Here is an 18266-nt window from a genome sequence, read left to right as displayed (position 1 = left end):
CTCATCCCCACTTAACATCTCTCACATTCTGGCTTGTATCATCTCTCCAATGACCATTCCTAACTGCTCTCCCTATCCATAGTTTGCCCAACTTCTCTACTACCATCTTGGGTTTTTTTGTTTTTGTTTTTGTTTTGTACCAGGGCTCAAACTCAGGACCTCGAGCTTGCCAGGCAGGCAAAGCAACACTGAGCTAAATCCCCAGCCTGCTCCACTACCATCCTTGAGCCTATCACTTCTCCTAAAAATCTCTGCTTCCCCCCAAGCATGGGACAAAAGCTAAACTCCTTAGCTTTAGTGTGCAAGACTCTTGGGGCTCAGGCCCATGGCCTAGGTAAACTTTGCCTCTAGAATTTTATTACCCTTTACAAAGTAGGGTGCTGGTCATTCCCTGGACATGCAGTGCTCTTTCTTGCATCTGTTTCTTTTGCCTGAGAAGGCTGCCCCTGCTTATCTAGCTGAAAAGCCCCTTCATTCCACCAGTCTCAAGCACACTCTCTGCACACACATCCACTGTAGCATCTGAAAGGTCACCACTTACAGATCTGACTGCACATAGCAAGCCTGAGAGCCCCTGGAGGGCTCAAGTGAGACTCCTTAAATTCTGCACCTCCAGGGCTCACCTAGGGCCTCACCTGCAACAGGTGCTCAACAAGCATTTGCTATTGAATAAAGGTACAGCACCAAATATGGTGAGAATGGGGCCTCAACCACCCAAAGACTAAAAATACATTGAAATTTCTTGAGGAATATCAGGAAGTGGGAATGGAGAAGGTTTCATGGCCATTAAGTCTACATTGAGTTGAGTCCCACCAAAAGATATTGAGATGTAGAAAATTTCTGGACTGGCCAGGAAAGGAGAAAAAGATAGGGGCAAGTCAGGGGCAGGAAGGCAGAGAGCAGTAAACACTGAGCACAAAAGGGATGGGAAGTATGCAAAACAGAATCAAAGAGAAATGCTTCCTATTGTTTCTCAGCAGGACTCGGTAGTCTTTGCTTGAATGCTTCTTTCCAAGAGTCTTGCTTTCAAGTAGTAATTATGTTAAAGAATTTGCAAACATCAAGAGACATATTAATTTGTATTTTTTCTTTAAACCAGCTCTCTAGATTCATGTTTGAGGGGCGGGAAATAAAATTGGTTATGACTTGTGCAGCCTTCATCACAATGAATCCTGGATATGCAGGCAGAACTGAATTGCCAGATAATCTGAAAGCTCTGTTTAGACCATTTGCAATGATGGTTCCGAATTATGCTTTGATTGCCGAGGTAAGCGTCATATTAAGAAGCAATTTTTGAAGCATGGTTTCTTTTATTTACCATTCTACTCCATCAAGATAGAAAGTTTCCTCTAAGACTGCAACCTGGTAAAAACATATTATAGGGGGTTTACTTCATTTTTTTATTTTTATTGGTACATGTTTGCAGTACATAGTGATCACATTCATCATAAGGAGTAGATACATGTACATAACACATCTTAATTTTTTAATTCCCTTTCCTCCTTTCCTTCCTCTCGTCCTCTAATCTTGATCCTTTTCCTTTTTGCGAAAAAAGTTCATCTCCCTGTTTCTATTATCTCTTTCACTTTGCTCTTTATTTATAATTTGGTATTCTCATATAAGAGAAACCATGCAATAGTTAAGCTTGTGTGTCTGATTTCTTTCACTTAACATTATGGTCTCAAGGTCCATCCATCTTCCTAAAAATGATTCAAGTTTATCCCCCTTTTGTTAAGAGTAGTACTCCACTGTGTATAAATACTACATTTTCTTTATCCATTCATCTGTTGATGGACATATATATTGATTTCAAAATTTAGCCTTTATGAATTGTGCTGCTGTAAACATGGATGTGCTTGTATCACTGTAATGTAATGTCTTTAACTCACTGGAAGGTACCTAGAAGAGGAATAGCTGGGTCAAATGGAATTTCTATTTTTATTTTGTGAGCAGTCTCCATACTGATTTCCATAGTGGTCGTACTGGATTACATTCCCAAAAACAATGGAGCAGGGTTCTTTTGTTCCCAATGCCTTGCCAGAATTTGTTATTATTTGACTTCTTGATAATAGCCATTCTTCCTAAAGTAAGATGTCATTTAATGTTTTTTTAATTGGCATTTCTCTAATAGCCAGAAGTGTGGAACATTTTTTCATGTATTTATTGGCCATTTGTCCTTCTTCTGTTTCTGAGAAATGTATACATTTCAGTTGCCTATATTTGATTCGGGCTTTTATTTTGAGAGATATAATCCTGTATTTTCTAGTTCTTTACATATCGTAGATACTATAACTACCTCTGTCTGTAGTGTAGTTGGCAATTTTTTTTCCCCATTCTGTAGGTTGTCTCTTCACTCTGTTCATTGATTCATTTGTGGGGCAGAAGATTTTAATTTGATTTAATCCCAATTGTGGAATGATGATTGTTTCTTGTGCAATTAGGGTTCTTTTCAGAAAGTCCTTGCCATAGGGCCAGGGATTTACCTCAGAGGTTCTGCCGCCTACCTCTCAAGTGCAAGGTCCCAAATTCAATGCCCAGTACCAAAAAAAAAAAAGAAAAGAGGTTTTTTTTTATCGGTATGTGTTTGCAGTACATGAAGTTTACTGTCATCTTGGGGAGTAAGTGCATGTACAGAGCACATCTTGTTCCTTTTTTCAATCCCCTTCCCATTCCCACCCACCTCCCTCCCTCCATCTCTAAATCCCCTTCTCCCATTTTTATTTTATTGTTATTATTATTCTTAGCTCATGTTTATGACATATAATGTTTACATTTACTGTGAGTATTTGGTACTGGTACATGACGTATCAAAAATCTTGTTTCTCCCACCCCTACCCCTCTTTCCTCTCCCTCAGTCTCCTGAACTCCTTCCCATTTGCAAGGAATCTATCCTCTTGTTTGCTGCTATCCACCATTTATTTTGCCCTTTGTTTGTACTTTGCCTTTCTTGAATAAGAGATAGCATATCTCTACGTGAGTGTCTGATTTATTTCACTCAACATTATATTTTGCAGGTGCATCCATTAAGTATAGATACAATTGCTATCACATATCATGTTTCATTCTGCATGTTTGGTTTTATTTTGTACTGCTATTACCATAATCCCCAGAATGGTATCCAGAAAATAGTGTCTCCCTAAAATTGCAATGACTCAATGAGTCCCAAATGATCAGTTCATTGGAGTTTATCAGTTCATCTGCAGGAATTAAAATGCCAGCATTAGTTCTAAAAACACTGTATTATTCTTATTTATCTTTCACATAATTTTTATTAGAGTCAAGGGGTATTATTTGCAGCTGTACTGATAACCATGATGGAGGGAGGGGATTGGTTTGTAAGTCTGTAATGGCTTAGTAAGAAAACAGTAATCCTTACTATATTGCTTATGATTGTGCTTGTTCTTTCTATCAAGAACATCTATCAAGACATCTTCCTATTTAAACTAGTTTTTCATCCTTTATACTAAGAATCAATGTACATAAATTTTACATATATTTTCCAAGCCAATATTTATTCATATTTAGTTTATAGACAATGAAGTACAACAGCTCTTAAGGGTACAGCTCAGTGAATTCTTACACATTTTCATCTGTCTGACCACCAAGGACTCCCAGGGAGCCTAAAGGAGGGAGCAGGTGGCACTCACTGATACTGTCTACCATGATGGCATTCTTGTCAGATTGGAGAAGCCCAATTCTTGCTTTTGTACTCAAGACTTGCAATACCATCCAACCTCCATGTGAACATTTTAAAAAATGAATTCTGCTACTCCTTGAACCAAATGTCACCAAAGTGACATCTTTATCTACAGAGAGAAAGTAGAATCAGTGCCCAAGTATTTGTGTACAATATCCTACCTGCTACCTTCCTGTGGCACAGAAGTCTTTTCCCTTCAAATTTTATATTCCTTTATTAAATGAGATAACAACATGGAAAGGTATAATGCCTAGAGTAGCCTTTGTATACATTGGTATCGTGCTAATATGTGGCCATAAATACAATATAAAGCATTGCATTATATTTTCTATTCTAGGTAATCCTATATTCTGAAGGATTTGAATCTAGTAAAGTATTAGCAAGAAAAATGACTCAGATGTATAAGCTCTGCAGTGAGCAGCTTTCTCAGCAGGATCACTATGACTTTGGCATGAGAGCTGTGAAGTCTGTGCTGGTCATGGCTGGGTAAGAAACCAAGGTGGTCAGGAGTGAAATTGCAAGCCATGTAGTCAAATGCATTAAATGAGTAACTCCTAGAGCACTACTTGATCCATAGTAAATGACTAATAAAGGCCATCTGCTGCTATTGTTAGCATTCTTCCTGTGACACTCCCTTGACTCAGCAACAGACCTTCAATGTGAGTCCCAGTGTGGTTGCCCTCAGACTGAACCTGATCCAAGTAGTCTTCAGCTAACTTTCATTTCCCCTGAACTCCTCACATACACTGGTTTTGCTGTACAGAAGTCTGTGCTATCATCAGACAGGAGGGCTGGATTTAAAAAGCACAGTCTGATGTACACCTACAAAAGGCAAGTCATACGTGTTGCCTTAAAAAGCATCAAAGATTACAAGAGACTTCATTTTTCTATTTTCAGTTCAGGCTTAAGTTGTCGACTCCATCTCTGTCTTTACAGTGCACTTGGAGACTGAGCTGTTCTCTGCTTTCTAGCAAAACAAGAATCTTTCCTCATTTCGGGCCCCAATTTATCCCTTTAGATCTACTTGAAATTACTATATCTGGAATCTAACTTTCCCAGAGTGAGGGCATTGATTCTCTTTCTAGTCCTTTTTTTCAGACTGTGACTTGCTGACTCAGGCTTGGGATGGCCAGGACCACTGTTGCCTGGCTCCTGTGCTTTGCATAAGTCCCTCTGCACTCTGTACCCATTCTTTCCTTTAACCTCTCAGATTCAGTACATCTCCCCTTTACAGGATGGCCATCTACAGACTAGGAACTAAGAGTTTCAGATACATTTACACTCAGAGAATACAACTCCAGGCCAATGGGCCACACTGGCCAGTGGGCAGTCATCTATTTAGTGTGGTTGCTGTACCCAAGGTTCACTGGAGAAGTGGATGGAGAGTTGAGGGGTACTGGGAGTGCTGCACTGTAGATCACAATGGCCAGACCTAACTTGCCTCCTCCCTCAGATAAGGCAGGGCCCCATGTGGAATGAAAAACAAGCATCTTGTTCGCTTCCTCCCACAGTCGAGGCAGGGCCTCACTGAAGAAGAACAGGTGACAAGAGGGCATGGTGGAACAAGTCCTGGCTGAGAAGAGGACTGTCTTCCTCCCATCCATTCACCAGAGTGTGATCAAGTGTCATGTCCTGCAGACCTTAGCTACTCTCCTAGCTCTGACTACAGACCAGCCCCTTTTACCTCCCCCTGCATTTCCCTTATCTTCACCACTGTAAATATACGTGCTGCAGTTGCCTGGTGGTCTTTTTCTCCCATCAGAAGAGCCCCACCTGGCCCCACATTTGTATCTCTTTGTCTTTGTTTTTTCTTAATCTCCCACCATCATTTCTCACTCTGTGGACCCTTCAGCCACCTGGGCTGTGGCAGAAGGGCTTTCTAGTGAAAGAAGCAACTGGGCTAGGTTTTGAAGGGTAAGTAAAAGTGAGCAAAAGAGCAAGGTAGGACATTCTAGACAAAGGAAAAGAAAGTCACAGGGATGTGTCATCATGATGCATTCAGAGGACTGGAAACTCGGAATGAATAAAGTCTGGGTTGAGGGGTCAAGGTGTCTGAGAAGATGTCCTTGTCATTCTCCTCAAGACTGTTGCTAGGGTAGGGCTTGTCCCTGTGTTGTGATAGAGATGGACATTGAGCACTCAAGGGAAAATGATTTCCCTCTGCCTAAAATCTTGGGATGAGGGAAGGGGGACCCACAGTTTCCTACAAGCAGAATCCCTGACCCGCGTTTTGGAAATCACATTCAACCTTATGTTCTTATGATATCTGAAATATTCCCTTGAATTTAGATCTTTGAAAAGACAGAACCCAGACCTAAGTGAAGATGTAGTATTGATAAGAGCTTTACGAGACTCCAACTTGCCAAAATTTCTAACAGATGATGCTCTTCTCTTCAGGTAAGTTTCTGTATGTTACAGAATAAAGCATAGCTATCACATAGAGGAAAAGGATAGTCTCCAATTATTTCCATCCCTAACAAGGTAATATCATTTTTCTGGAGATATTTATAATAGTTTAAAAAATGGTTGAAAATAAAGACACCAAACTTTCAGCATTATTTTATCACTTTTTTTTCAAAGTATTGATCACTAGGTTGTGTGCTATATAAATTAACATTTGGTTACAAGTTTCTATTCTAAGAGAAATGTCTAGCTTGAAAAAAAATAGGGTTGGGCTTATAAATGTGATTGTTTTATTAATTTCCTCTTTCATTTTTTTCCAAATTACATGTATACATAATTTTAAAAAGAAAACAATTTAATTAGTAAATCATTTGGAAACCAGTAATTCCTTGCCTTTTACCAATTCCCACTTCCCAAAGACTTTCAACTCTTATTTACTTATTTTGCAATTTCCCTTCATACTTCTAAGTACCTATGCTTATGCCATTTCTTGATTTTCAGCTTTAGGTATTAAATTAGAAAAGAGAAGCAAAGATATACATTGCACATTTTCTCTTCCACCTATCCTCTCTATATAGTTATATGGTGATACAATTTAAACTAAAGAGCCAGGGTGTCCAGAAATTATTGTAGCTTTATAAATATTACCCACTGCTGAATTTTTTTTCTTTTTTATTAATTTATCTTATTTGTTTGTTTTCCCTGCAGTTGTTTATTGTCTTAGTTTTTGTTTTTAATTATATATGTACATATATTTGCACCTTTATGATCATTTTAGAAGAGAGATTCCTGGAAGCAGGTTTCCTGGGTCATAACATTTTCCTATTTTTAATTTAATTAAATTCTATGAAGTTATTCTCCAAAGAGATTTTAGTTTTACCCTCTTACATTTATAAAATGATTTCATGAAAACATCTATTTCCTCTTAAATATTTAAAGCGTACCCAAATACAGTGACCTATTTTAATATGTGTTTTTTATTATCAGTGCATTATACATCATTTTCCTATTTTCATTCACCATTTCTATTTATTATTCTTAGAGCATTTTTCTGTTGTTCTTTTTACTTATTTCTTATAGAAATTCATAAACTATATTTGATACAAACATTGGAAATATCTCTTTAAGCCTCTCATTTATTTTTTAAATTTATGCATAAAACTTTTCATCTCACAGAAGTTTGTTTTTGTCTGTTTGGTGTTTTCACTTTATCAACTTTTTTTACAGTTGTAGATTTTCTATCTTTTTTAAAACCATCTCTTTATCCCAATGTTGCAAAATTTATCTCTTCTATTTTTAGCCAGTACTTTGTTTTCTATAAGGTCTTTAATGTATTTCAAATGTATTTGTGTATATAATGTAAAGAAGAGATTTATCTTCTTTTTCCCATAAAACATCTCCTATGAACTATTTCTCATACAAGCAGTGAACTTTACCCTTCTTCCCTTTTTTATTGGCTGCTAATTTTCCATTTTAATCTTCATCTTATTTTTCTAATTATCCATGTAGAGTTATATATAAATGCTGTTTGGAAAAGAAGAGATATAAATATAATTTTAAATAAATTGGTAAATTCATCATTTTCTATATGTTTGCTACTATACTACGTACCATAGGCAATGTAGACGCATAAGAGATAATTGCTTATCTTCAAGAAGTGCCTATTATACTTAAGAACACTTGTCTACTGTAGAGGAAAAAGTAATACAAAACATCACAAAAAAATATAGAGATTCTGGTACAGCAAATAGTACATTCAAATAGTACAAAGTTCTGATACATGCAAAATCATGTTGTGCATATTCAAAAGAATCAATTAATTGTAACAAATATGAGGAAATATCAATGACCAGTGGTTCCTAATTGATTTTAATTTTGCTTTGTCAGTGGAATCATATCTGACCTTTTTCCCGGAGTCCATATTCCAGAACATGACTATGGTATTTTACAGTCAACAATTGTGGATGTCATGAATGGACAAAACCTTCAACCTGAGAAATGTATGGTTAAAAAAGTGATCCAGTTCTATGAAACTATGCTTGTGAGGCATGGTGTTATGTTAGTAGGGCCAACAGGAGGTGGCAAGACTACAGTTTACCAAATACTAGCAGAAACTTTGGGGAATTTGCAAAAACTTAACCTAGGCAATCCCTTTTATCAAGCAGTTAAAACCTATGTTCTTAATCCTAAATCAATAACTATGGGTGAATTATATGGTGAAGTTAATAATATAACATTGGAATGGAAAGATGGTTTGATGGCACTAAGTGTTCGAGCAGCTGTGAATGATACTTCAGAAGACCATAAATGGATCATTAGTGATGGACCAGTAGATGCTCTTTGGATTGAAAATATGAATACAGTATTGGATGATAACAAGATGCTTTGCCTGGCTAACAGTGAAAGGATTAAACTCACGCCACAAATCCACATGCTGTTTGAGGTAAATGTTTGACTTGCTGTGAAGTGAAATTAGTCATTATTTGGTATTACCATTAAATTTTTCCTCTCACGCTGAATCATTTATCATCTGTGCTGGTGTTCTGTTTACTTATAAGAATTCATTAAATTACCCTTATGAAATAGACTGTCAATTCTGACAAGGTCTCTCAAATTTTCCTCTCTATAAAGAGGAAATATAGTAACTTCCAGTTTCTCGGCATGCTCTCTTTCATAGGCAGATATATAAATTTTAAATTCTAAGTTTAAAAATTGTTATATTTTATATTAATAAATTATTCCACCATCATGTGAATATTTGATGAGGGATTGGAAGAAGGATATCAACCAAATAAAGCTACAAAACCTTATGGAAGATATCACTCAACTCTATTTGTTCATCAAATACAGATTGTATGCCTATGGTGCTAGGTATTAGGCTAGGTTTTGGGATATAACAATGAATAAAGAAGAGAAAAGTCAAGAGAAGAAAAGAAAGGAAAAATGCCTATTTCTGCCCATAGGATTTGACCATATTCTTCTCTACTCATGTTTTTATTTCCTCACCTTATGCCTTGTTTAACATTTCTTCTTTTATTTCTGATTAGTTATTGTTCTCTCTCTACCTTCCACAAAGCCTTTCAGTGTTAAGCTTTAAAAGTATCAATCATTAACATTGAAGTTGTAAGATTAGGGAAGTATCATATTACCTGTTTCCTGTTCAACGTTTTCAACTTTAGGTGCAAGATCTAAGGGTTGCCTCCCCTGCAACAGTCAGTCGATGTGGAATGGTGTTTGTGGATCCTGAAGAACTGAAATGGATGCCTTGTGTTAAAACTTGGATGAAAGATATTTCTGTAAGAGTAAGTGCAACCGAGCAGATCCCAATTTCTCCACCTGCTGGGGCTCCCACTGCCCTGGAATACATGAATAGCAATAGGTTAAGGCAGCACTGGGCTGCTCCATTGAGGGAATTCTGTAGTTTTACCTTGTACTTCTCCCTAGACATTCCTAGCTCCTCCAGGAATGTTTATATACCTGCTGCTAGCTTCTAGTCATTCTGCTTCCTGCTTCTGCTTCCCTTCCCGGCTTCTCCCCAGACTGGTTCCTCTCAAGTGTAAACACAAGCCATTTCCTCAAATCCCTAAAAATCACTGCTAGAACGAGCTGGGGCAGTGAAAAAAGACTTTCTTCTTTTTCATTGTTCTTAATCATGAAAGATTATCAGTGAGGAAAGGTGCATGAAATATGTGCTGACAGTCTGAAGGAAAAGTTATAAAACGAGCCCCTGTGTACCCATGATTAAGGCAAGAAGTAAAACATTCTCAGATACCCAGAATCTCCTGCATTTGTCCCTTCCTAATCATAAAAGCTTTCCTTAAAATTTATTTCATGTTTTCTGATGTTCATATTCTTTGATTTAAAGATTACTGAATATATTGAAATGTACAGATTTTAACCAACTGTTTTCCAAACTGAATCATGTTTTGTCTAATTTTTTTTTTTTTTTTTTTTTTGGTACCAGGGATTGAACTCAGGCCCTTGTGCTTGCGAGGTGTTTTATCTGATCTTCCTAAAACCTTATTTGCTTATTTCAGTTTCAGCTGAACGAGGAAACCCAAGGATATATATTGAACCTCTTCCAATGTTATGTTGATGAAGGCTTAAATTTTATCAATAAAAAGTGCAACCAAGCAATTCCACAAGTGGACATCAGCAAAGTTACTACACTCTGTTGCTTATTGGAGTCTTTGCTATTTGGCAAAGATGGAGTTAACTTGTCAATGGTATTTGAAGGCTTTGCTTCCTTCTATGAACCTAAGAAAATTATATTATTTTATAGATTCTTTGTACATATATAACCCCAAGTAATCTGAAATCTGATCATTTGGTTTTCATGTTAATTTTCCAGAGAACTAATATTTATGATTAGATTCATAGAATCTTGAGGAAGGAATGTTAGAAGGAATCTTAGAGACCCTCTTGTTTATTTCTCTACTCAATTTTCAGTTCCCTTGCAGTCTACAGTACATTCCCAGTCCAAGATTTTCTCAGTGTTCTTAAATGCCTTCATGCAGGCACTAAAAAGAAATTGTAGTAGACACTGGAAAGACAGCCTTGTACTATCTTTCCTACATGTTTTGCTGTTCATTTTCTCATCAGTATTCAGTTATGTAGATAATGAAACCACTCTGTGAGCCATTGAATGAAATATGAACTGTTCCCATTTTTAAAATTGTGAATTTAAATAAAAGAATTCTTTAGACCTTTCAACTTATGATTCTTTGTATGTTTATATATAAAATATTAAAAATATTTCTCTTTATTTTTCCAGGAGAAAACCAAACTGAACACTATGATATGTCAGACTTTTGTATTCTGTTATTTATGGTCTGTGGGTGGAAACTTAACTGAAAACTATTGGGACTCTTTTGATACATTTATTAGAACACAATTTGATGATAATCCTGATGCCAGGGTAAGAACAAAATAAATTTAGCATTATAATTTTGAGTCATCAAAATTAAATTTTAAGAATAAAGCTTTAAAAACCTTAATTCCATTATAAAAATAAATTGTTCACTGAGAGATATTTTATGTTAGTCACTTTTTAAACCATAGATAGCGTTTATTTTATTATTTGTAATTTAGAGGTTCTTTCTCAGCCTAAGAAAATAAAGTGTAGAGTCTATTTTTAAAAACTCTCTATTGGTGGGGATGTAGTTCAGTAGCTCCAAGCCTGCCTGGCAAGTGCAAGGTCCTGAGTTTGATCCCCGGTACCAGGGGGAAAAAAACTCCCTACTATCAGTGAATATTGAATTCTAATTAATAAATTGATATTTTATAATGTGATAGGTTAGTACTTCTGAAAGATTTTCTGTACATTCTAAGATTGAGAAAATGAGTGAATATATTGAGATTTCTCACTGTTAGAGAAGGGATTTACAAATATGGAAGAAAAAGATTAAAATGCACCTTGTGTTATTGGATTGAAAATGGAAGCATCAGTATTTGTAGGTTTTCAAAATATCACCTCACATACATATAACTGTATGAAATTACTATGTGTCTACAGTTGTCCTTCAATATTCGTGGGGGATTAAGGTTCTAGGAGTCCCCCCATGGATGCCAAAATCAACAGATAATTATGTCCCTTCAATAAAATCCTGTAGTGTTTGCATATAACCTATAAAATCCTCTATTGTACTTTAAATCATTGCCAGATTACTTTAACACCTAGTACAACGAAATGCTATGTAAACAGTTAGTAGACTGTACTGTTTAGGGAATAATACCAAGAAAAAGTCTATACATGTCCAGTATAGATGCAGGTTCTTTACCAAATACTTTTGATCTGTAATTGATTGAATCTGTAGATACAGAACCCATGGATACAGAGGATATATGCATTTGTGTACACACATACACACACATACACACACACACACCCCAATTTATGATGGAACCATTTTGAGTGTGTGGTGGTGCAAAAGTGTACACACCTAACCACTCTGTTTTTCACTTATACTACAATATTCAATAAATTACAGGAGCTATTTAGCACTTTATATAAAATAAGCATTACATTAGATTATTTTTCCCAACTATGTACTAATATAAGCATTGTGAGGACGTTTAAGGTAGGATAAGCTAAGTTATGACACTCAGTAGTTCAGGTGTATTAGAAGTATTTTCAATTTATGACATCTTTATAAGTTTAGCACAAGGTTATCAGATTAGAAATAACCCTGTCATAAATCAAGGAGGACGTATATTCATATATACATTAATTTCTTAGTTCTGTGCATTGAGAGGAGTTAGAAACAACACCTCAATAGCAATGTACATACCTAGCATGGTAATTTCTAAATACTATTCTGCACTAAAGGGAACTGAAGATCCTTAGTGAAATAATTGTTTCCAAGACAGGGGCAGGGCAAGTACAAACTGTGCCTATAATGTCTCGTGTCAGATGGTAATGATGTGCCCAAAGAATGATGGGAAATCCCAAAAGAACATGGAACCCAATGTGAAAGAACTCCAACTAGTCAAAACTCGGTAGATTTAAGCATCAAAATAAATACTGATAATATAGGATTATAACCCTTAGAAGGAAATAAAAACCTGAGATTATACTGATGATAAAATTATGCATAACTAAATAAATAAGTAGAAAAGACAGAGAACCTCTTCCTTACAACTATTACCAACCAGTCTATGCTAAATGAATGATGGATTGAGTTACTTAGCACTATGTTGGAGATCCAAGCCAGTGAAAAAAGGCAAGAAAAAGAGATAAAACACATAAACTTCGGAAAGGAAGAAGTAAAACCATCGTTTACAGGAAACAAAGCTGAATATGTAGAAAACCCTAAATAATACACAGGTAAATTATTAGAATTATTAAGTATGTTATCAAAGCCACTGGATATAAGACCCACAAAAAGTTAATTTTAAAGCAATACAATTTATGATAGCAACAAAATATCAAATACTTAGGAAGAAATTTAATGAAAGAAGTAAAAGACTTGTGCATAAAACTACCAAACTTTACGGGAAGAAACTTTAAAAGGGCTAAACAAAAAAAGATACGTTATATGTTCATGGACTAGAATGTTCCTTATTATGAAGGTCTGTTCTCCCCAGTATATTCTGAATATTCAAGGCAATTCCAATTCCAAAACCCCAACAGATGTCTTTATGAAACTGACAGTCTCATTCTAAAATTTGTATGAAAATATGACTTATAATAAGTAAGATAATCTTTTAAAAAAAGAAAAAATACTTTGAAGAACTTAAACTACATGATTTTTAAAGCAACAATAATGAGACAAAAATGGTACTGACAAAAAGATAGAACAAATAAACTGATGATTATCTCAGAGGAGGATATGGGTGTAGCTGGTATTAACAAAGAAGGGAAAGAAAAAGACTTTCAAGGTTGTATATGCTAGTTTAAAAAGCTGGCCATCTTGATCCAGGGATTACATTAATATCTACATATATAAAAACTCTGAACTGGACTCAAAATTCTGACAAAAAATGAATTTTTACGATAAAATTAATGGATTTTTAAATTTAAATATTCAATGAATTCCTTGATCACACTTCTTGTACCTATTGCCCCATGACAGTGTGGCTTATTGCCTATTGAAAGTGGCATTTAATTTCATACTTTAGCTTCCCAGTTCTGGTGATCTGTGGAGCATTCACATGGACTTTGACACCAAGCGGCTGGATCCTTGGGAACGAATCATACCTACCTTCAAGTACAGCCGAGATGTTCCATTTTTTGAAATGCTTGTCCCCACAACTGACACAGTGCGCTTTGGGTATCTAATGGAGAAATTACTGGCTGTCAAGCATTCAGTGTTGTTTACTGGAATTACTGGAGTTGGCAAGGTAGGAAACCAGTATGAAACAAGAAGTTCTGTCCAAAAATAAGGGCATGGTGGATGTAGAATTATCAGCACCAGAAACAACACATTATTTCTCAGAGAAACTTTATTTTTATCTTTGTCGAGAATGTAGCTATGCTAAATATATACCAATCCTATAAATTATTCCAAAGTTTGCCAATTTTTGAATAAATGATTGGGTTACTTTTATATAAACCATGGGACCTTACAGACCAGTCTTTGTGTTTAAGCGCTTCTAAATTGCATTCATTGGTATTTCTGGAGCTACTGCTACACTGGTTGGGTGGGAATTGGCCAGAATAGTTTGTGTCCCCAAAAGACCATTGAAGGCCTGCCTGTCCCTTATCTGATACAGCAATGGTGTGTTATTAATGTTTTTGGAAAAAATATAGAGGGAAAATGTTTGGGAGTATTTCAAACAAACAGGAATTCATTCCCCTCTAAATTATTTCTAAAAGAAAGGTGGATCTTTCTGTGACTCTCACTATCAAGTTGATTTGGATAGCAACCAAGATGGATTTTGGTATAAAAATAAAACAAAACTTTATGATGATATAGGCTGATTAGAATATTTCTTTGGCTCTGATAAATATAAATAACTAAGTGGAATGCCCAGTAAATTGGAGAATAGCAGGTATTTCAGCCTGGATTCCTTTTAGCTTATTTGTTACTTATTGTTCTGGATTATTATTGATTTAGACTACTGAAAAATATTGTGTCAAATGTGAAATCAATTAAAATTTTTAATTTTAAAGTCTGTTATTGCAAAAGGATTGCTAAATAGAATTCAAGAATCAGCTGGCTATGTCCCCGTTTATCTAAATTTTTCTGCACAAACTTCATCTGCAAGAATACAAGAGATCATTGAGTCAAAACTGGAAAGAAAAAGAAAAAATATTCTAGGTAAGAATTAATTTATTCTGCATGCATTATTTTTAAGCTAATAAATTTCATAAATAATGCATGTAATAAATTAGATATTTTCTTTGCTTAATTGATTTGTAAAGGCATGACTTGTACTGATTTGTGTCACTATAATAAAATAGCAGAGACCATCCACTTTATGAAGAAGAGAGGTTTATTTAGTTCACAGTCATGGAGGTCCAATAGCATGGTGCTGGCATCAGCTTCTTGTGAAGGCTTTGTGGTAGATAGCATCATGGGGAAGAAGGAGATGAGAGAGAGAGACAGAGAGAGAGAGAGAGACAGAGAGAGAGAGGAGAGAGAGAGAGAGATCATGTGGTGGAAGAGAAAGAGAGAAACCTAGGAAAGCCAAACCGGCTTTATAACTCTCAAGGTAACCAATCCGGTCCTGCGAGCAAGAACTATTTCCAAGAAAAAAATACTAATCCCTCTTAAAGACCCTAGCACTTCTCAACATTGTTACATTGAGGACATCTCAACATGAGTTTTGATGAAGAAAAAAATGTATTTTAACAATAGCAAAGCGATTCTGTTAATACATTTTCCAGTGCTAGACATCTACATAGCTTTCTGTTAAAAACCAAATCATTTATTTCTATCATCTTCAACCCAGAACATCCTCAATTTCTGCCTCTTCGTGGTTTCCCTCTCTCCACACTCTTCAAACCTGAATTGATTTCTCTTTATTCAAAACCATCAAATTTCTTTATGTCTAATGTATTGAGCTTCTGAACTCAGTGGCAAAAAGACGTGGAGTTCTTTGGGTTTTTTCTTCAGTCAGCACTTTCTGCCAGGTTTTGGTATCTCCCTCACCTTCCTTTGTTAGTTAGGTAAATAGTATAGCTTTCTGGTCACTTTTGGGTATTTTGAGTTTGTTGGTTGGTTGGTTGGTTCGTTTTTAGTATATGTTTAGTTTGGATCTGGCCAATATAAAACTTCATCCCAAAACTTAATTTAAAGCACACCCTCTCCTCTATCATAGCCATTTTGTGGCTCCAGCTACAGGAAGTAGAGGGGGACATGGGATGTTATTTATTCTCCCTCACTGTCCCTGATGTGTCGGGATGGAAGAAGAAGAGAAGGACAGCTGGCTTCTCCCTACCTGACACTTAGGTGGGCCTCTTTGTGGATGCTCCTTACTTCTCTAGTCAACACTGAATGTCTGCCTGTGCTGTCTGGAAGCAGGCTTTCAGGAGCAAGTTCTTATGAAGGACTCCTAAAAGACCTGTATGCAGATTGGGCACCAGCCTCTCCATGGGAAGGCTCCCTGAGACTAGGAATCAAGATCTCAACCTCCATTCAGTCCCATCCTCCAGCACTACATCCTCTTGCCTCTCACTGGAGTTTGTAACAGTTCCTGTACTTAGAGTTACCCTCCCATACTTAATCCCAACCACAGGGATTTGACTATGTGCCCATCAGTCTCAAGCACCAGATGCCAGAGTAAGTTTTTCTGTGTTTTTTTTCTGATGAGTATATTTGTTGGTTTTCTTTACATATAGCCCTGTGCAGCTCCACTCTTCTAGATTCCTCTTTGATGGGACTGGGACACCTCTGAATATCAAACCTTATTTTCCCTGTAAGGGTGGTAGATGGCATTTATGAAAGGAAACATTTCAGCATTTTTCTGCTTTCTACTGTGGAAAGAAAATGGCCTCCCTCACCCTTCCCCAGGCCTTGCATTGGTGAGGATGGTGAGTGGGGCTGGGACTGAGGAAGGTCCAGACCTCACTAGAGAGCTGCCATTGTCATGTGTTCTGAGGGTGAGGGTGATGGACCAGCTGACAGACAATATGGGCACCTTGGCCAGATCTATGTCTCCTTGCAGGAGATGGGACCAGAGAGAGGTCTGAGATCCTCAGAATGGGATCCTTCTGAGGTCTTCCTCACTCCTAAGCACAAAACTACACTCATTATTGACTCTCTGGGTATCACTGAATCCAAACCCATACCTGATCTTCTGTTTTCTGTTGCTATAACAGAAAACCTGAGACTGAGTAATTTACAAAGAAAAGAGGTTTCTTTAACTCAGAGTCCTGGAAGTCCAGGAGCTTCTGGTGTGGGCCTCATATAGCTTCAATTCATGGCAAAAAAAAAAAAAAAAAAAAAAAAAAGAGCAAACAGATATACATAAGACAGAAAAGGGAGACCAAAGGCCTGCAGTACCTAACCCATTCCCATGATAACAAACATCAGTCCATCCCCCCAGGCAGAGCCTCATGGCCCCAAATGCCTCTTAAAGGCTCCACCATCTCTCAACATCATGACCTTGGGGACCAAGCCTCAACATGAGTTTTGGTGGGGACAAACCACATTCGAACCATATTCAAACCATAGCCACTTCGTCTTTACATTTTCTAAGTGTGTATCATAATTCTTAAACTGAATTCCTTTTACTTCTCCAGGAGCACCAGGAAACAAACAAGTTGTGATTTTTGTTGATGACTTGAACATGCCCAGACTGGATCGCTATGGCTCTCAGCCTCCAATTGAATTACTTCGGCAGTATCAGGATTTTGGAGGATTCTATGACAGAAACAAACTCTTTTGGAAAGATATACAGGTTACTTTAGGTTTTATATTTCTTGGTGTGTTCAGATATAAATGACAAGGAAATGTGGTTATTAGTTTGCTAGGACTGCCATTAAAAAGTGCCACAGCCTAGGTGACTCAAACAACCTATTTCCTCACAATTCTGAAGGCTAGACCAACACCCAAGGTCAAAATGTCAGTAAAATTAGTTTCTTGGAAGGCTTTCTTCCTTGGCTTATAGATGGTTATCTTCTCCCTATATGTTCCCATGGTTTTATTAGTCTGTTTTCTATTACTAAGAACACAATACCACAGACTGGGTAAATTATAAAGAAAAAAGGTTTATTCTGGTTTATAGTTCTGATCCAAGGGCAAGTGGTTTCTCACTGTCAGTGTCCCAGAGTAGTGCAGGGTATGCAAGGCAAGAGACAAGGAGTGTGTGTGTGTGTGTGTGTGTGTGTGTGTGTGTGTGTATCTTCCAGTCTCCCCTTTTCTAATTTTTTTAAATTCTTTTATTGGTACATTTTAAGTATACAACACATTTACATTTCTCATTGGGAACTTGTACCTTTACATGATGCATCTTGGTTCTTATTTTTTCCCCATTCCAATCTCCCCTTTTCTTATAAGGGTTCCACCAGGGTTCCACCCTGAAGACCTTATCTACCCCTAAAATCACCTCCCAAAAGCTCCATACCTAAATATCACAGGCAGATCATGTTTCCACCTTGTGGGAATTAATTACAACCTGATTGATGGAGGTAAAACCATATTCAAACTATTTCATCCCAGTCCTCCAAACTCATGTCCTTTTCACGTACAACACTCCATCCAAATAGTCCCAAGTCTTA

At 36.7% G+C, this 18266-nt stretch overlaps 1 protein-coding gene across 6 annotated transcripts in view; it reads left to right on the top strand.

Moving 5' to 3' along the window:
• The window catches only part of Dnah6 (dynein axonemal heavy chain 6), a 243015-nt gene that overhangs the window by 125905 nt on the left and 98844 nt on the right, over positions 1 to 18266 (top strand). For all 6 annotated transcript variants that reach the window (XM_087204323.1, XM_087204324.1, XM_087204322.1 and 3 more), the window contains 10 exons: positions 1100 to 1267; positions 4035 to 4183; positions 5987 to 6094; positions 7988 to 8543; positions 9280 to 9402; positions 10138 to 10326; positions 10875 to 11018; positions 13721 to 13942; positions 14715 to 14862; positions 17289 to 17446. In XM_087204323.1, the coding sequence (XP_087060449.1) occupies positions 1100 to 1267; positions 4035 to 4183; positions 5987 to 6094; positions 7988 to 8543; positions 9280 to 9402; positions 10138 to 10326; positions 10875 to 11018; positions 13721 to 13942; positions 14715 to 14862; positions 17289 to 17446 (1965 nt within the window). The remainder of the gene's footprint in view (positions 1 to 1099; positions 1268 to 4034; positions 4184 to 5986; positions 6095 to 7987; positions 8544 to 9279; positions 9403 to 10137; positions 10327 to 10874; positions 11019 to 13720; positions 13943 to 14714; positions 14863 to 17288; positions 17447 to 18266) is intronic.

The sequence above is a fragment of the Heterocephalus glaber genome, unplaced genomic scaffold (assembly GCF_053883595.1).
Source record: "Heterocephalus glaber isolate CG9 unplaced genomic scaffold, H.glaber_assembly_v1.0 deba00000470, whole genome shotgun sequence".
NCBI lineage: Eukaryota > Metazoa > Chordata > Mammalia > Rodentia > Bathyergidae > Heterocephalus > Heterocephalus glaber.
This window is presented reverse-complemented; position numbering and strand designations above follow the sequence as displayed.